The 21,165-nt window shown below is 47.9% G+C and overlaps 1 protein-coding gene across 1 annotated transcript in view; it reads right to left on the reverse strand.

Moving 5' to 3' along the window:
- Positions 1-166: 166 nt before the first annotated feature.
- The window catches only part of LOC133342509 (tubulin alpha-4 chain-like), a 33,397-nt gene continuing 12,398 nt past the window's right edge, over positions 167-21,165 (reverse strand). The window contains exon 3 of the mRNA XM_061551662.1: positions 167-233. Coding sequence (XP_061407646.1) covers positions 167-233 — 67 coding nt within the window. The remainder of the gene's footprint in view (positions 234-21,165) is intronic.

Below are 21,165 nucleotides of genomic sequence, written 5' to 3' on the forward strand. Positions count from 1 at the left end.
GCCTGCGTGGGGCTTCAGCTTCCGACTCACACGGGGCCCGCGTGGGGCTTTAGCGTCCGACTTACACGGGGCCCGCGTGGGGCTTCAGCGTCCGACTCACACGGGGCCCGCGTGGGGCTTCAGCGTCCGACTCACACGGGGCCCGCGTGGGGCTTCAGCGTCCGACTCACCTCTTCTTGCTGGGACGCTCGCGCTGCCGAGTCCAGGAGAAGCACGCTCCCATGGCGGGGCCGCTCGTCCGCACGGGGGGGAGGGAGGGGGCACGAGAGGCGAGTCGAGGCGGTACAACGCGAAGGTCGAAGATCGCCCTTCGGGTAGCGACGAAGATCGCCGACGAGGAGGATCAAGATTGAGGAGGAAGAAGATTGAGGAGGAGGAGGAGGATCAAGATCGAGGCGCTGCTGCTTTCCACCTGCCCAGCCGCGCGTCAAGTGAGGCCACGCCCACAGCCCACGTGACCACGCCCACAGCATACAGGCCACGCCCACAGCCCACGTGACCACGCCCACAGCATACAGGCCACGCCCCGCGTCGACCACGTGACCGCCACTCGATTAATCGATTATCAACTAATCAAGTCCTCATCGCGCCCTGATCGACTCAGGTTCGCAGCGTTATTTGGTTGAACTCCAACTGCGGCTGTCCTATCGATGAGGGTCCGCCATGAGACGTGCCCTGTTTATTTTACAAATGTTTTGTTTGTAAACGGAGACCGAATGACACGTGATCAATAATCGACTCACGTTAACACTACCCGAGATTAATCGATTGCACTATTAGAATCGAATCGCGACCGCGAAAATGTTTCTCTCACCTGACATTGAGGCTGATAGAGCGAGCAACAGTGGGCACGCCAGATCGATAGAAGAGTAAATACGAAGTGGAGAGAGTGGGGTGGAGAGAAATCGATTACTGATTAGAATCGCGACCGTTAATCGCGACGACCCAAGAAATCGCCTCGTCGTGTGATCAGTGGCAAGGCCAACGCGGGCCCAGCTGCTGCCGCTGCTGCTGCTGCTACGAGTGGAGGTGGTGGTGGTGGAAATGGTGGTGGTGGAGGTGGTGGTGGTGGTGGAGGAAGTGGTAGTGGTTGTGATGGAGGTGGTGGTGGTGGTGGAAATGGTGGTGGTGGTGGTGGTGGTGATGGAGGTGGTGGTGGTGGAGGTGGTGATGGTGGTGGTGGAGGTGGTGGTGGTGGAGGTGGTGGTGGAGGTGGTGGTGGTTGTGGTGGTGGACGTGGTGGTGGACGTGGTGGTGGAGGTGGTGGTGGTGGTGGAGGTGGTGGTGGTGGAGGTGGTGGTGGTGGTGGAGGTGGTGGAGGAGGTGGTGGTACAGGTGGTGGAGGTGGTGGTGGAGGAGGTGGTGGAAATGGTGGTGGAGGTGGTGGTGGAAGTGGTGGTGATGGAGGTGGTGGTGGTGGTGGTGATGGTGGAGGTGGTGGTGGAGGTGGTGGTGGAGGTGGAGGCCTCCTGCGCCAGGCCTCGGGCTCGCATCGTTGGTAAACGACCGCGATCTGAGGTTGTCAAGTTTAACAAAGTGGAGGAGGTTTTCGCGACCAATATAATCGATAGTAGAGGTTTGTGGATTGGATCGCGTGAATATGAATGTGTCGTTAAGCCCGCCACCACCCGACACATCCAATGAGTAAGGTTTGTCACGTAAACTAAACACCAAATAGTGTGTTGGAGAGTAAACCCACGACATGTACAGTTATTACCTTTAATCGCCTTCTTAACGTGGCAAACCTTGCTAATTGACTGTGTCGGGTGGTGCGGATTGCACGACACATCATGTTCACGAGATCGATGAAGCCTCTCTTATTGATGATCTTTTCAAATTGGCCTTCTATTCTTAAACTCGGTCTTGACCATGCGATGCTCTGCTGGACGACATTCTAAGCATCGCAAATGAAGTAACTTTAGCATTTCGTATTTATTTGGAACTAACAATATGAAGACAATTATATTTTTGTGACAATAGTTTAAGCCATTGTTTAGTGCTGGCCTCTCGTCGTTTTGTGCCTAACAGGCGTTTACCATTTGTTCATCACTGTGTGGAGAGGCCTTCAATCAGCAGCAGCAGCAGCCTGTCAAGCATCTTCACTGTGTGTTCTCTCTCTACTTGTGTGTCTGTCTGTGTGTCTCCGTGTCTATGTTTAGTCTCTCTCGCAAATGTAGCATTCTTTGGAAGAACGTCCATCAACCAAACTCTCTGGTTCTCGCGGTAAAGTCACGTCGCTATAAATAAACTAAAGTAAGTCGTGACGTTTCGCCTGAGGACGGACGCTTGCGTTGCATTCGAGACGTCGTGATGTAGTTGATTTTCTACCCACGTGACTTTACCGCAAGAACCAAAGAGTGGATTCCTGCAGTCACGAAAGCTTCAAATCAAGGTTCATCAGCCAGGTAGGATGTTGACTCTTGTGTTAGCCGACTCTCTGCGTTGTGTTAATTTATATTTCTAAGTTTACGATGTTTGTTTTCTCATTTATTCGTACCTGATGATGGTTGCTTGTGTTGCAATCGAAACGTTGTATTCGATTATTATTTAATTTATTTTCTTTCTACGTGGCTTTACCGAAAGAACCATAAAGTAAACATAATATAAACAAAATGTTTGCTCTTTTTCACCAACGGGTTTGAAGGATGGTGGCAAGTGTTGTCTTGTTAAACTTTGCCTTTTAAAACTGAAAACTACTTACCTGCAGTACCTGTATTTAAATACACTATTGAAAAAATAATTTACACCCCTCTGTCAATCATCGTGTTTCTCAGTGTGGATTTGTGAACACACTTTGTAAACAGTACGTAAAATAGTGCGCATTTTCAATGCGCTGTTCATATTGTAACAAGCGGTTATACCTATGTCACTCTACAGAGTAGTGGGTCGCCGCTCCTCTTATCCGCATTGATACGAGCGGTATGTGGGGACTATGGCTTAACCGCAAAAAAACATCTGCACAGATGCATACGGGCAAGAGAAGTTATATCAAACAGGAGGAATTAATGGTGCCACACATATCATCTGTTAAATATCTGCAGGTAATAGGATTGTCATCTATTGATCCTGACTGCAGACATTTGTAGGTCACAAATAACAATGAAGATAAGAGAGCAGTTTCACTTTAGTTTGCAAAGCGCGTTATGACAAATAAAGGACTTGAGTCGTGTAGGCAGTTTGATCAGCTTTGGATAAGACTTATGATCCTGCCCATACCCGAGCATGGAGTGCATTCCCTTGTTCAGCTCTTCTGCTCATTCGTCCTCGCTGCTGCGCTTGGACACGACAACAGAATGATCCGTGCCAGGCTGGTCGCGGCGTTTATGTGCGCGGTGGGATGGAATGACAATTAATTAATTATTTACGATTTTGACTTCCGTTTATTCGAGACCCTGGGGTCCGCCATAAGGTTCAATTGTCCAAGTGTTTGCGGTCCGCAGCCAACCAATCGGTGCACCAGGAGAAACCCCACGCATGCTAAGGGCACTCCACTATCCCGTACGGACGTCACAAGTGGAGTCCACGTTCTTGCTGCACCGCTTCCTCCTGAGGAGCCAGGGCACGGGTTCCTCCTCGACGCCCACGGGAAGGGAGTTTGACACCATCTGTGCGAGACCCACCAACCCTCGCTGCTGCTCCCTCCACGGTGCCATATTACAGGCGTGCGTCGCCATCGCCCTCATCTCGAACCCTACCAATTCGCCTGTAAGCCACTCGTGTTGTCTCTACCGCGATCGCTCAGCCATTAGCCAGCCACACAATGACTCGGACCATGTCACTTACTCCCCCTCTCCCCCTTCCAAGACTTCTGTCGGGGACCATTGAATTGTTTCCTTTCACGTTATCTTCGTAATCAGTACATTTTGGGATTGAATCCCCTGACAGATTACGAGAGATGCCGCGCGGGGTGAGCTGTGATCATTCTTTTAGCCGTAACAGGGTTCCGGTGTTCAGGTCGCCCTGTTGGTGTCCTCTCACTCACGATAGCCACTGCCATCAACGCTGCCCCCCCCCCCCCCCCCCGTGCGTCTTGCACTCAGGAACCTGTTCGTAGGTTCCATAGCAATGTCAGTCGAGTTAATTGGCATTGTTCAGAGCAATTACCGCCCCCTTCCTGCGGAAACTTGGCAGGGCCCTCCAAAGGAAGGAAGATATTGTGAGGCTTTCCACGGTAAACCCGTGTAGGAATAATATAATACACATATCTATATTTTTTAAGGCAAAGTGATTTCCGGCTCAAATGAGAGTTACAGAGGTACTCATTTCTGGTTTGCAGCTGAGAACCAGCGGTGGAAATTACACATTCCTAAGGTTAGAGGGGGGGGGGGGTCTGTCCATAAGGCAATGACTGTTGTTTTCGCTACCCAAGATAGGATTGCATGGCACAATAATATCGGATTATTGTGGACCAGGGATACCTTGTGTTCTAGTGGTAGTGCCTAATGCCAAGTCCCAACTTGCAAGCCAGCCTAGCAGCATTTAGAAAATGAATCCCAGGGTATAAGTTGCTGGGGAGTCGAGTCCGTAATGTCTGTCCTAAGCCGCTCTGCTTGGCTCTCTTCCCCATGTCCCTCCCCCACGCGCACTCCTAGGATCCCTCCAATGACTCCGGCTCCTCCTCCCGTTCGTCGGGGCGGTGCTGCTCGCTGTGTGGTTCGCACGCAGAACGTGGCACAGAGAGACGTCCCACGCACAGGGAGGTGAGCGGTGCCATACTCACCACCACTCACCACAACTCACCACCAAGACACGTCACAACTCGCCACAACTCACCACAACTCGCCACCACACCCTGAACCGCTCACCACCCCCCCCTGCACCACTGACCACCACACCCCGCACCGCTCGCCATCACCACACCCTGCACCGCTCACCACCACACCCCGCACCGCTCAGCACCACTACACCCTGCATCACTCACCGCTAGAGTTGCGATATCTTATTGTATGTTTTATTTGAGTGATTTAAGTGATTGATTTCCCTACCAATTGCCGGTTCGATTACTCAACCAATTGGATAACAGATTCTCAGGAGTAGTTTTGTCATGTCCGATCCCGAGGGTTGTTCGCCGTCACAAATGTGCACTGCTCGCTGAAAATATATTTCCTAATGGATGCTTCACGTCTCGACACGCCACCCAATGCATAACCAGAACAGCACAATTTTGGTTACATTTGGCACAATATTTGTTGCATATCAGACATTGAAATCACACGCGGCAACAAATAATTATGCCACAGTTAAATAGACACGAAAACTGAATAATGAAACTGATTCTCTCATCCCCTGCCAGGTGGTATCAGATTACCGGGGACGGAATCGCAGCTCCTCCGCACTTCGACATCAACGCCATCACCGCCATCATCGTCATCACTGTCACCTCTGCCGTCGTCGCCTGCACCACTACCCCTGGGCAATCGCAAGGTCGAAAGTTACTTGCAATTTGCACACTTTCATCCAACAAGTTCCACTGCTTGAGCCTAGACGTCAAAAGCCTAGCATTGGACTTGGTGAGACCAAGATCTCTGATCAAGTCGTTGAGGTCTGGGTTTCGCTCCTCAGCTCCACCTCTGAAATTGTCATCTGGATCTACAATGTCTTCCTTGCGCTCTGACTTGCTGCTCTGTTCTAAAGACGGCTGCTCTCTCTCCGGAGGAGTGGGTACGGGGAGCTCATGGCAGTGTGGCACCGGGGTGATGGATGAAGGAAGGTGATAGGTGCATTCTTGCCAGTCCTACGTTTGGAAGGGTCCACCATGCAGAAGTAGCAGTTGCTTGAGTGGTCAGTGGGTTCTTGCCAAATTCTTGGGATAGCCAACTTCATGGCTCTCTTTTCCCCTCAATACCATCCTACAAAAATACATTTATTTCACCCATGACTAATGTGTAAGAGATTCTCGCAACATTTTTCATATATGATATATTTTTTCAATAACATTGGAAAAATAAAATCACGACGTTTCGGAGGCAACACAAGTCTTCGTCATCAGGTGGGACCGTCACAGCCAGATTAGCTGCATCAAGTGAGGCAGAGATTCCAAGATGCAAGCCCTTAAATACAAGTTGGTGGGGGAGGAGAGGGGGGGGAGCTTATCAGAATGTGGTAGCCAATGAATGGAACGTATCGGGAGGGAGGGGGGCGGGGCTAAAAGAAGGCACTAAGTGCTGCGTAGAACGTATCGGGAGGGGGAGGGGCTAAAAGAAGGCACGAAGTGCTACGTAGGCGTCAGCGACGTGGACGTGTTTGTGTGAAAGTAACTATTGTTGCACATGCTAACGTATTGGGCATTTTCGTTCTTTTCTATCATGTGTATCAACAGGTGCTTGTACATATATGTAGTAGGTTCAAGGAGACTTGGACGACGTAGTCGGAGGCACACTTATTTATTTACCACAGTTGTATTTTACAGGCCGAGATATACAACACTCGAAGGGGTATCGCCCCCTCCACCCGTCTAACAGGGAGATCCCACAATCTCTGTCCCAGCTAGCCTACTCCTAGGTCCTCCACTACAGGGCTAGGGGAGGCTAGCTGACCCAGCTCTGGTTAAGCTGGGATTACGGCACCCTGAGTCCCCAGACCGGCTCTTAGAAGAACATCGGCTCTGGGCTCTCGGGGCCACGTTACTGGCTTGCCCTGGTCGGTCCTGAGAAGGACGACGATCCAGGGGAGTCCCAGGGCCTATCGAGCCGGTCTTCTTTCTTCGCTGGTTTAAGCTGAAGACTGAACCCCGAGCCCTCCGGCTCACCGCCTTATATAGCAACTCCCCCACCGAGGGGTGGGGCCGTGGGGGATCCCAGCGCCGTATTTGCCCCCCAGGCTAAACGGTGCGGACGTTAATGTAAGCATCTCTTCGCGTACGGGCATAACCACGCCCGGTGTGTTTGTTTGCCCTCCCATAACACCTCTACATCACCCCCCCCCCCCCCTGTACAGCCCGCAGCCATCCCGGCTGCAACAAAATTCACGATAAAGATGCATCCCCCCAAACCCGTGTGTGCCTCGCGTAACTAACATCAACAGCAACAACAAAAACAACAAGAGAGAAAAAAATAACCAGACGCACCCCCCCGAATAAATACCCCATCCCGCAAAAAAACAACATATATACAATTTTCAGGACCCTTCGCCCCCGCGACCTCCGCAAGGGCCGCACAAGCGGCCGATCTCACAAAAGTCTGCGCGTTTTGGCGCGCGTTCTTGCAGCGGGACCGTCACAAGGGGCAGCCCTGGTGGGTGTCAATAGTCCTGGTGCGAGAGTGTCTGGCTTCGATGAGCGATCCCCGACCCCCCCGGGAGGGGTTGGCGGTCGTGAGCACGTCAATCCTGGTGCACCTGGAGGTGGAACAGTCGGTGGCAAGTCAGAAGAAAGCAGCGAAGTCGGACTCCAGGAGTCAGTGGACACCTCACATGTTTGGCCATGCGTGTGTGTGGTAGGAACATGGGGCGCAACGAACGGTTTCAACCTGGAGGGGTGCACGAACCACTGACGCTTCCCCCATCGGACACGTACACATTGTGGCCGCAAGACCTGCACCACTTCCACGGGCCCCCGCCACGGCCGCACCAGCTTAGACGAGGTCGCCAGTGGTACTTGGGGACAGTGCAACCACGCCTTGTCACTCGGTTTCCACTGGAGCACATGTGCCCGACCCAGCCTGAGCCTTTCATTCGCCCTCTGGCGGAGGTCTGAATTTTGGATGGCCGCTTCCCGCGCCTTTGTCAATTTAGCGATGTTGAATTTGACATGGTCGGTCAATTTGGATTTAGCATGCGGCGTGGAGATCTGCAGCTGAGTCGCGACAGGTGGGTTAGCCTCGCGACCGTACATTAGGAAGAAGGGCGAAAATCCGGTCGTCGCATGAGGAGCCATTCTGTAGGCCGCCAAAACCCCTTACGATATGTAGTCTCAAAATAAAAATCTTGGAGAATCTCCAACCATCGAAACAATTGTCCCGATGGCTGTTGAACCCGCAAGGCGTACTGCAGCGCCGCATGCTCTGTGCGGACGGTGAAATGGCGACCATACAGATATGGGCGATATTGCTGAATGAAGTAAACGATTGCCAATAGTTCCCGACGGGTAACACAGTACCTTTGTTCCGCCGGAGACAAAACCCGACTGCCGTACGCTACCACATGCTCTACGCCCCCAACAACCTGCGAAATCAGCGACAAACCGTCGGTAATATGACGCAAATCCAATGAAACTCCTGACCTCCCCCACCGAGGTGGGAGTCGGCCAGGAGCTGAAACATTGCGTTTTGGCGGAATCTGTGGCAATACCTGACCGTCCGACAATGTGACCCAAAAACCGCACCGATTTGCTGAGCAAATGACACTTCTGGGGCTTGAATTTCAAATTAGCAGCCCGCATTTTGAGGAAAACAGCACGCAACCTCTGGAGGTGTTCGTCGAATGTTTTACTAAAGACGACATCGTCTAAGTAAATCAAACATTCATCCCATTGCAACCCAGCCAGGACCAATTCCATTAATCGCTGAAAAGTTGCCGGCGCTGAATGGAGCCCCATCGGCAAGCGGTTAAATTGGAAAAGGCCGTGCGGCATACGGAAAGCAGTTTTAGGTTTAGATTCATCATCCAGAGGGAGCTGCCAGAACCTTGACAGTAAATCCAACGTGGAGAAGAACTGCGCCCCCGCCAGGGCATCAAGCGATTCATCCATCCAAGGGAGCGGGTATGCGTCGGCTATGGAAATCTTGTTCAGCCGACGAAAATTGACACAAAACCGCAATGAGCCGTCGTGTTTTTTAACTAAGACGATTGGCGCACCCCAAGGGCTGGTAGAAGGGGATATAATATCCGCAGCAGGCATGTCATCTATGGCCGATTTGACATGATCCTTTTCGGCGGGACTCGACCGAAAAGGATTTTGGCGGATTGGCGCGCTGTCACCCGTTTCAATATGGTGTCGCAGCAGTTTAGTACAACCAATATCATATTTGTGTTGACTAAAAACGTCATAAAAATTGGTGCAGGAGGATTCGTAGCCTCTCACACTGTGAGTCGGACAGGTCCGATGATCCCGCACAAAGCGCATCCAGCCACCACTCATCACGGTCCGAATGCGGTTGCGACGGAGGAGCGGTGCTTACCTGACCAATGACCGGTTCCTCAAAGGGTACCGGCGTCACGTGCGCAAGCACGGTCTCTTGAGGAACCACAGCCGTTCGCAACCCCACATTGAGGACCGCGATGAAGGGGTCCCCGTCCCCTTTCACAGTGGTCTGGGCCGCTATCAAATCAGGTCCGTTGACCCCGGTCCTAGATGGTCCCAACAGAACACCCCGATCCCCAATCCCCTTAGCAAATGGTCGACGCAGCCTAAGAGGCACGAGCATCTGAGCTCCCGGCGGTACTCGTACTGTCCTCGCAACCAGCGCCTTGTTGGATCTATGCCCTGTTTTCCGTTATTAATATTAAGAATAATTAAGAAAAAAAACTATTTCTCTTTTTATTATATCTATATATACCTTTTAATTAAATAATGAAAACAACCCACTACAAACACACCAGGAATCTGTGAAACGGCCATTAAACTGGTAAGAAGTCGGTGACAGAGAGGTCATAGACATCCAGATGGACAAAAGATGTATGGACTAACCTCCCAAAGACATCTGGAGATGTACAGATAAGGTGCAGAGCAAACAACGGTTGAAACTCGCGTTTTCTTAACGTTTTCCTTACCGAAAAGTAGAAACTTAACATAGATAATTAACCAACAAACAATAATATTATTATTAGTAATTCCCTTATATTCACCGCATACATATTATTTAGAAGTATATGTTTCCTATCTACACGACCTTCCGAAAAACTAAAGAGTACGAATTCCAGAAAGCTTAAGTGCATGTGCACTTAACCTCAGGACATAAAAAAATTAACTCAGAATAAAACACCAATCTCTGGAGAACTAAACTGGGCGAAGCCCCAAAATAATAATGTGACGAGGAGCATTACGAATATTCATTAAACATAGACGAATGATAACCACGATACTAAGACCGAAGGAACTCATAAAATATAATTCAAGAATAAATGTAACACACAGGACCACATAAATGTATTGCAAACATCTCCTCAGCCACCTTTGTCTTCCAGCGGGGTCTGACAAGCAAGGAGGGAGCAAAAAGGTCACAAAGGGGGGGGTTTGTGCTGACATTGGTTGTTTTCTCTCGCAAGAGACGCGGAGAGAGGAGTGGGTGCTCGCGTGTTTGAGTTAAGCACGGCCGCCTTTGTCTCCCCGCAGCACAAACAGATGGCCCAGGAATGCTTGGAGGGTTAGGAAAAGGTCACGAGGAGGGATCGCGCCGGTGTCTGCTTCTTCTCGCTCTGTTTGTGTTTTTGTTGCCCGCTCGCAAGGAATGCAGAGAGAAGGGAGTGAAGGGAGTCACGTTTTAAGTTAGGCACACACACAGCGAACGAGCAGTCCAGTCCGAGTCGAGCTCAGCATTGCGACGGGGCACGCAAGGGAGCTGTGGCAGTCGTGCCTCGAGAAGAGATGGGACGACGAGACATCGTTAAAGTGGCAGCCTGAGAGCAGTCTGGGTTGAGTCGTGCTCAGTCTTGCAACTCGGCTTGCGACGCGGTGTTGCGACGGGGCTCGCAAGAGAGCGGAGGCGCGTCGTGCCTCGAGGAGAGATGGAACGACGAGACATCGTTAAAGTGACAGTCTGAGAGCAGTCTGTTCGAGTCGCGCTCAGTCTCGCAACTCGGCTTGCGACGCAGCGTTGCGACGGGGGCTCGCAAGAGAGCTGGGGCGGTTGTGCCTCAAGAAGTGATGGAACGAGGAGGAGTCGTTCGAGTCGCAGAAGTCTGAGTTCAACCTGGGTCGGGGCTGGGTTTCAGCCGTGCTCCGGCTGGTGGAGCGTCGTGAGGACACGAAACACCGATGCCGATAGCCGGAGTCGCTTCTCGCAGAACGAAGTTAAGTGCGAGTGAAGCTGGCCGCTGCACGAACAAGGGAAGCACGGAGCAGAGAGAGTGACGAGTGACGACAAGCAATCAACCTGTAAAAGGGCGGAGATCGCCAAGCGTCGACCAAGTGTGCAAAGCAGAGAGCGCGAAGCAGTGGAGAAAGCCTGGTCAAACGGCTGTGAGGAAGAGGACCGCACCATCGAATGCGCCGTGTGCTTGAGGGCACACCTACCAAAGACCAGTGTAAACAGACAAGACGTCACCGGGCGTCACCGAGCATCGTGCCAACTCGTCATCTAGCAGTGGAGAGAGAGCGCAAGAGCAGCACGACTCGGACGTCACAAGCAGAGACACGCAAGAGAGGCTCGCGGCGGCCACGCCCAACCCAGAGAAAACTTCTGGCCGCTGTTTGTATCCTCCTACACCACACAAGCTAACGACACAATTAATATTACGAGGGGACAACGCACACACAGCACGCACACGAATAAGACTTAAAAAAAATATATTGTCTTTGCGTTTCAAAAAGGGTTGTCATTTCGAGGTGGTGCGTTCAATATCAACTGATCGTGCAAAGCAGTTGCTGCCGTCGAGTTACATAAAAAAAATTGTTTAGTCATTCATATTAGGTAATCGCATAATATCGTAAATGCATAAGAGTTTATTCATTAATTTTAGTCAAATGCATAGTCTCGCAAATGCATAAGAGTTTATTCATTCATTTTAGTCAAATGCATAATCTCGTAATTGCATAAGAATTTTAGTTATTCATATTAATCGAATGCATAATATCGCAAATGCATAAGAGTTTGGTTATTCATGAATTATTGACGCATGTTTGACCTGCATGATAGAATATCACATGCTTGTTAGAATAAAATTGCTTAACACCAACTGTTCGAGTGCTTCTTTCCAAGTCCATGCAAAACTATCTTATTCATAAGAGCTGTTGCCTGTGATGAGATCTGAAACTGGTGACCTAAAAATAACAAACACACTAAGATAATCGGCAAATGTTTAATCGATGATAATCGTGTTATCCTGATTGATATAACTCTGGATAAACGAAGCTGAGCCTAATTATCACAACTGCCCACATTAACATAATCGCAAGCATCCGCATAAATTACTACGATTATTACTACGATTATCATAATTTATGCATATAATTACATGCATTATCATAGTTTATGCATGTTAATACACATACTATCATAATTAATGCGATTTGCGCATTTTTCGGAAAATTATTAATTTTTATTATTTTTATCAAAAATTTCATAACCCAACACATACAAGATGATGGGGGCTCGTCCGGGATCTCTCACAGACAGTGTTTTGCATGGATGATGGAATGAACCACTACGTGTTAACCAGAATATCGGGATCGAACATTGCATGGTGATTGTAAACGGGCGTAAAACAAAAAAAAACGCCCTCTGAGGTTAAAATCCAGAATAGCAAGTTGAAACAAAGACAGTGGAATTTAGATAAATCATATCGAACCGATTGTATCCTGTGATAAATGGTGTTAGAGGTACGCACTCTGAATCGGAAAATAACAGAATAGATCGAGCAAAAACTGACCACACTCTGTGAGATAACTGTTTTATATGCACTCTGAAAGGAAATGTCAAAGTAACTCTTGCCATACTTAAGATGCTAGGATTAAGAATAATATTTGAATGGGTTACGGGATACTGGGAACTCGTATTGAAACATACCGACCGATCTGTTACAAAGCAGTACAGTCAGAGAGACATATGGGAAGGGAGCTGTATCGATAACACGAACACACCTCGGGGGAAACTAATTGACTGGATAAAATGTAACGAAGGCGAACACGATGCAAAAACTGCAGAGAAGGCAGGACAGGACTCATGCCTTCTCACACAGGCATACAGACAGGGATTGTGGAATGAGGAAAAATTCGGAAAGGAAACAGGAGAGAAATCGTCTCTAATAAACGAGGAGAAATGTCCTCACACCCTCGAGAGGGATGAGAAATCAGTGCTCGCGACACCAGCGAAACTCACAGATGTTGATCCACAGAATAAATATGGAAGTAACATTAAATCACACTCTTGGGTACGTGAACAGAGTCCAGGGACTAATCGCACAAAAATTATGGATATCGAACAAAAAATCCTTGACAAAGGGAAACCCTCACAATTCGAGAGAAGGGAGGGAGAGATACATATGCAAACAAAAACATGTGAGACTGACAACTTCACAGATAGAGGGAGGAAAAATGTTAAAGTAAAGTCGACAGGACATGCTCCACTAAGGGCAGAGGCAAAAACTGAAGGGAAATGGCAACACGAGCGACACGGCACTGGGCGCGCACACAGAAAATGCACACCGCTTAATCACGCCCGACACAGTACAGATCAAAGTGACAGATTGCCTGATGATAACTTGTTTGATAATGACGCTGTCGGCAATCAACTTTCGGAATACCTATTCACCAGTAAAACCCTTAAATTGATGGACAAGGCTCTAGTTAGAATTCCCGATTTTGATCCACACAATAAGGTTATGGATATCCACACACATATCGCAACAGTAGAAGAGGAGGCAATGATTAGAGGGCTGAGGAGACGGGATGAAAAAGCGAGTTTGTTGAAACGGAGCTTACATAAAGAATCTATCCCATGGGTAAAGTCACTGCCACACAAGGTTAGAAATGATTTTAAACAACTGAGCCTGGCAGTGATTCGGAAGTTTGGAGAATATTCGACACTCACTGAGGGGTTTTATGCTGTAAAATCGATGACTCAGGGCATGGACCAAGACCCACGTGACTACCTTTTACAATTTAAAAGAGCGTATTACGCAGGCGATGTGAAACAATACCACGAAGGAGATAAAATGTTCAAAATTATGTTTTTTGAATCCTTGAGCCCAGAGATTACAGAAAGGGTGAGAATGGTTTTGAATCCAGAAACCGCATCCTTACGCCGCATAGAGAGCAAGGCGTACATGGCATGGTTATACAGAGCTAAGAGTCATAATTCGGATCCAGAACCCAGGGAGAGGGATAAGGAACCCAGCCTCTCAGAGAGAAATAAAAATCACCGAGCAGTCCCACGATGCAGGGAGGAGCAAAAACGCACGCACCCGTGGCAAAATAAACCAGAGAGAGGTTGGCACGAGAATGAGAGCGGCACAAAGCCGAACATTCAGGAGAATCACAGAATGTGGAGGCCAAGGGCAGAATCATATCAACACCCCATGCCCCGACACACGCAAGGTCAAAATTACCCACAAAGATGGCGAAGTAACGATCCAGAAAAAATTTGGCACCCAAATGGGAGAAACACTGGGCCAAAAATGTACGAGAATCGCAGGAGGGAGAGGTTCAGAGCAGAACCATATCAACACCCCATGCCCCGACATGCGCAAGGTCAAGATTACCCACAGGGATGGCGAAGTAACAATCCAGGAAAAATTTGGCACCCAAATGGGAAAAACACTGGGCCAAGGGTGTACGAGAATCGTAGGAGGGAGAGGTTCAGAACAGAACCATATCAACACCCCATGCCACGACACACGCAAGGTCAAAATTACCCACAAAAATGGCGAAGTAACAATCCAGGAAAAATTTGGCACCCAAATGGGAGTAACACTGGGCCAAAAATGTACGAAAATCGCAGGATGGGAGGTCAAAAACAATCAGTCCAATTACGACCAATTCCTCCACCGGCTATACCAGGAGGGAATAGAGGAATAACACAGAATGCGGTCCAAATACATGATAAACAACCCACAGTGAGCGCGAGCGAGCGGCCAACACACGCCCCACCCGCCGAGGTTTTGTTAAACCCTGAGCTCAATGGGAAATACAAGCAGGCTGCAAGTGACAGGGCGGGCAAAAACGCGGACAGTGCTCCCGTAAATGACGCGCGGATCGAATACAAGGACAGGGTTGCATTGAAGTGTGATCGGACAGAAAAAAACAGACAGCAGAGACAAAAACAGACAGCAGGGACACGCCCTGAGGAGTGCAGGCGCGAGCCTTTGAATGAAAAATATCCAAGGGAAACCAAAATTTATGCGGATCGGAGTGCTGAAATGGAGACGAATGTTCATGACATATCGGGAATGGTGTTGAAATCTAACACACTCGTAAAAACAAAGAGGGCAACATTACGAGGGACAGAATTAAATCGACACACTGACTCGGCAAATGTGCATGTAATCGCAGAGAGAGCGAATGCCTCAAACCAAGTGTCAAAGTGGGTCGTGTGCGCGAATTCTGGTTATGTGCAGCACAATTTTTCACTACACACTCCCACGACGCGAGAGAGTGAGAGAGGAAACTACAAAAACGAACCCGAAAACCGTGATCGAATTATCAAAGTGATAAGTGGTAAACGAGGCAACATGAGGAAGGTAACGCATAAATGCGTTCGAAACCGCTACCTAGCGTTTCCCAGGATTTAACAAAAACAAAAATGAATATTCGTCGGAGTTATGATGTATGAGAACCGATGTAACGCAATATCGATGTTTAACGTTTGTTTAATTTTCTTTGCTCAATTCAAATGTAACCATGTTAAGCAAACACAAAAATGAATATTCGTCGGAGTTATGATGTATGAGAACCGATGTAACGCAATATCAATGTTTAACGTTTGTTTAATTTTCTTTACTCAATTCAAATGTAACCATATCAAGACTGTAATACGTGCACGCGCGTCGTAAGAAATAACCGCCGAGAGTGAGGGCGGCTGATGGATTTATAACGAAAAAACAGGGCATTTACTTTGTTTAAAAATTCGCCAGTGGCCGAATCGACCACTGAAAATTTTCAAAAGGGCGGATTGTTGGATCTATGCCCTGTTTTCCGTTATTAATATTAAGAATAATTAAGAAAAAAACTATTTCTCTTTTTATTATATTTATATATACCTTTTAATTAAATAATGAAAACAACCCACTACAAACACACCAGGAATCTGTGAAACGGCCATTAAACTGGTAAGAAGTCGGTGACAGAGAGGTCATAGACATCCAGATGGACAAAAGATGTATGGACTAACCTCCCAAAGACATCTGGAGATGTACAGATAAGGTGCAGAGCAAACAACGGTTGAAACTCGCGTTTTCTTAACGTTTTCCTTACCGAAAAGTAGAAACTTAACATAGATAATTAACCAACAAACAATAATATTATTATTAGTAATTCCCTTATATTCACCGCATACATATTATTTAGAAGAATATGTTTCCTATCTACACGACCTTCCGAAAAACTAAAGAGTACGAATTCCAGAAAGCTTAAGTGCATGTGCACTTAACCTCAGGACATAAAAAAATTAACTCAGAATAAAACACCAATCTCTGGAGAACTAAACTGGGCGAAGCCCCAAAATAATAATGTGACGAGGAGCATTACGAATATTCATTAAACATAGACGAATGATAACCACGATACTAAGACCGAAGGAACTCATAAAATATAATTCAAGAATAAATGTAACACACAGGACCACATAAATGTATTGCAAACATCTCCTCAGCCACCTTTGTCTTCCAGCGGGGTCTGACAAGCAAGGAGGGAGCAAAAAGGTCACAAAGGGGGGGGTTTGTGCTGACATTGGTTGTTTTCTCTCGCAAGAGACGCGGAGAGAGGAGTGGGTGCTCGCGTGTTTGAGTTAAGCACGGCCGCCTTTGTCTCCCCGCAGCACAAACAGATGGCCCAGGAGGGATCGCGCCGGTGTCTGCTTCTTCTCGCTCTGTTTGTGTTTTTGTTGCCCGCTCGCAAGGAATGCAGAGAGAAGGGAGTGAAGGGAGTCACGTTTTAAGTTAGGCACACACACAGCGAACGAGCAGTCCAGTCCGAGTCGAGCTCAGCGTTGCGACGGGGCACGCAAGGGAGCTGTGGCAGTCGTGCCTCGAGAAGAGATGGGACGACGAGACATCGTTAAAGTGGCAGCCTGAGAGCAGTCTGGGTTGAGTCGTGCTCAGTCTTGCAACTCGGCTTGCGACGCGGTGTTGCGACGGGGCTCGCAAGAGAGCGGAGGCGCGTCGTGCCTCGAGGAGAGATGGAACGACGAGACATCGTTAAAGTGGCAGTCTGAGAGCAGTCTGTTCGAGTCGCGCTCAGTCTCGCAACTCGGCTTGCGACGCAGCGTTGCGACGGGGGCTCGCAAGAGAGCTGGGGCGGTTGTGCCTCGAGAAGTGATGGAACGAGGGGAGTCGTTCGAGTCGCAGAAGTCTGAGTTCAACCTGGGTCGGGGCTGGGTTTCAGCCGTGCTCCGGCTGGTGGAGCGTCGTGAGGACACGAAACACCGATGCCGATAGCCGGAGTCGCTTCTCGCAGAACGAAGTTAAGTGCGAGTGAAACTGGCCGCTGCACGAACAAGGGAAGCACGGAGCAGAGAGAGTGACGAGTGACGACAAGCAATCAACCTGTAAAAGGGCGGAGATCGCCAAGCGTCGACCAAGTGTGCAAAGCAGAGAGCGCGAAGCAGTGGAGAAAGCCTGGTCAAACGGCTGTGAGGAAGAGGACCGCACCATCGAATGCGCCGTGTGCTTGAGGGCACACCTACCAAAGACCAGTGTAAACAGACAAGACGTCACCGGGCGTCACCGAGCATCGTGCCAACTCGTCATCTAGCAGTGGAGAGAGAGCGCAAGAGCAGCACGACTCGGACGTCACAAGCAGAGACACGCAAGAGAGGCTCGCGGCGGCCACGCCCAACCCAGAGAAAACTTCTGGCCGCTGTTTGTATCCTCCTACACCACACAAGCTAACGACACAATTAATATTACGAGGGGACAACGCACACACAGCCCGCACACGAATAAGACTTAAAAAAAATATATTGTCTTTGCGTTTCAAAAAGGGTTGTCATTTCGAGGTGGTGCGTTCAATATCAACTGATCGTGCAAAGCAGTTGCTGCCGTCGAGTTACATAAAAAAAATTGTTTAGTCATTCATATTAGGTAATCGCATAATATCGTAAATGCATAAGAGTTTATTCATTAATTTTAGTCAAATGCATAGTCTCGCAAATGCATAAGAGTTTATTCATTCATTTTAGTCAAATGCATAATCTCGTAATTGCATAAGAATTTTAGTTATTCATATTAATCGAATGCATAATATCGCAAATGCATAAGAGTTTGGTTATTCATGAATTATTGACGCATGTTTGACCTGCATGATAGAATATCACATGCTTGTTAGAATAAAATTGCTTAACACCAACTGTTCGAGTGCTTCTTTCCAAGTCCATGCAAAACTATCTTATTCATAAGAGCTGTTGCCTGTGATGAGATCTGAAACTGGTGACCTAAAAATAACAAACACACTAAGATAATCGGCAAATGTTTAATCGATGATAATCGTGTTATCCTGATTGATATAACTCTGGATAAACGAAGCTGAGCCTAATTATCACAACTGCCCACATTAACATAATCGCAAGCATCCGCATAAATTACTACGATTATTACTACGATTATCATAATTTATGCATATAATTACATGCATTATCATAGTTTATGCATGTTAATACACATACTATCATAATTAATGCGATTTGCGCATTTTTCGGAAAATTATTAATTTTTATTATTTTTATCAAAAATTTCATAACCCAACACATACAAGATGATGGGGGCTCGTCCGGGATCTCTCACAGACAGTGTTTTGCATGGATGATGGAATGAACCACTACGTGTTAACCAGAATATCGGGATCGAACATTGCATGGTGATTGTAAACGGGCGTAAAACAAAAAAAAACGCCCTCTGAGGTTAAAATCCAGAATAGCAAGTTGAAACAAAGACAGTGGAATTTAGATAAATCATATCGAACCGATTGTATCCTGTGATAAATGGTGTTAGAGGTACGCACTCTGAATCGGAAAATAACAGAATAGATCGAGCAAAAACTGACCACACTCTGTGAGATAACTGTTTTATATGCACTCTGAAAGGAAATGTCAAAGTAACTCTTGCCATACTTAAGATGCTAGGATTAAGAATAATATTTGAATGGGTTACGGGATACTGGGAACTCGTATTGAAACATACCGACCGATCTGTTACAAAGCAGTACAGTCAGAGAGACATATGGGAAGGGAGCTGTATCGATAACACGAACACACCTCGGGGGAAACGAATTGACTGGATAAAATGTAACGAAGGCGAACACGATGCAAAAACTGCAGAGAAGGCAGGACAGGACTCATGCCTTCTCACACAGGCATACAGACAGGGATTGTGGAATGAGGAAAAATTCGGAAAGGAAACAGGAGAGAAATCGTCTCTAATAAACGAGGAGAAATGTCCTCACACCCTCGAGAGGGATGAGAAATCAGTGCTCGCGACACCAGCGAAACTCACAGATGTTGATCCACAGAATAAATATGGAAGTAACATTAAATCACACTCTTGGGTACGTGAACAGAGTCCAGGGACTAATCGCACAAAAATTATGGATATCGAACAAAAAATCCTTGACAAAGGGAAACCCTCACAATTCGAGAGAAGGGAGGGAGAGATACATATGCAAACAAAAACATGTGAGACTGACAACTTCACAGATAGAGGGAGGAAAATGTTAAAGTAAAGTCGACAGGACATGCTCCACTAAGGGCAGAGGCAAAAACTGAAGGGAAATGGCAACACGAGCGACACGGCACTGGGCGCGCACACAGAAAATGCACACCGCTTAATCACGCCCGACACAGTACAGATCAAAGTGACAGATTGCCTGATGATAACTTGTTTGATAATGACGCTGTCGGCAATCAACTTTCGGAATACCTATTCACCAGTAAAACCCTTAAATTGATGGACAAGGCTCTAGTTAGAATTCCCGATTTTGATCCACACAATAAGGTTATGGATATCCACACACATATCGCAACAGTAGAAGAGGAGGCAATGATTAGAGGGCTGAGGAGACGGGATGAAAAAGCGAGTTTGTTGAAACGGAGCTTACATAAAGAATCTATCCCATGGGTAAAGTCACTGCCACACAAGGTTAGAAATGATTTTAAACAACTGAGCCTGGCAGTGATTCGGAAGTTTGGAGAATATTCGACACTCACTGAGGGGTTTTATGCTGTAAAATCGATGACTCAGGGCATGGACCAAGACCCACGTGACTACCTTTTACAATTTAAAAGAGCGTATTACGCAGGCGATGTGAAACAATACCACGAAGGAGATAAAATGTTCAAAATTATGTTTTTTGAATCCTTGAGCCCAGAGATTACAGAAAGGGTGAGAATGGTTTTGAATCCAGAAACCGCATCCTTACGCCGCATAGAGAGCAAGGCGTACATGGCATGGTTATACAGAGCTAAGAGTCATAATTCGGATCCAGAACCCAGGGAGAGGGATAAGGAACCCAGCCTCTCAGAGAGAAATAAAAATCACCGAGCAGTCCCACGATGCAGGGAGGAGCAAAAACGCACGCACCCGTGGCAAAATAAACCAGAGAGAGGTTGGCACGAGAATGAGAGCGGCACAAAGCCGAACATTCAGGAGAATCACAGAATGTGGAGGCCAAGGGCAGAATCATATCAACACCCCATGCCCCGACACACGCAAGGTCAAAATTACCCACAAAGATGGCGAAGTAACGATCCAGAAAAATTTGGCACCCAAATGGGAGAACACTGGGCCAAAAATGTACGAGAATCGCAGGAGGGAGAGGTTCAGAGCAGAACCATATCAACACCCCATGCCCCGACATGCGCAAGGTCAAGATTACCCACAGGGATGGCGAAGTAACAATCCAGGAAAAATTGGCACCCAAATGGGAGTAACACTGGGCCAAAATGTACGAAAATCGCAGGATGGAGGTCAAAAACAATCAGTCCATTACGACCAATTCCTCCACCGGCTATACAGGAGGGAATAGAGGAATAACACAGAATGCGGTCCAAATACATGATAAACAACCCACAGTGAGCGCGAGCGAGCGGCCAACACACGCCCCACCCGCCGAGGTTTTGTTAAACCCTGAGCTCAATGGGAAATACAAGCAGGCTGCAAGTGACAGGGCGGGCAAAAACACGGACAGTGCTCCCGTAAATGACGCGCGGATCGAATACAAGGACAGGGTTGCATTGAAGTGTGATCGGACAAAAAAACAGACAGCAGAGACAAAAACAGACAGCAGGGACACGCCCTGAGGAGTGCAGGCGCGAGCCTTTGAATGAAAATATCCAAGGGAAACCAAAATTTATGCGGATCGGA

This window comes from Lethenteron reissneri, chromosome 15 (assembly GCF_015708825.2).
Source record: "Lethenteron reissneri isolate LAM-NWPU_2019-01 chromosome 15, ASM1570882v1, whole genome shotgun sequence".
NCBI lineage: Eukaryota > Metazoa > Chordata > Hyperoartia > Petromyzontiformes > Petromyzontidae > Lethenteron > Lethenteron reissneri.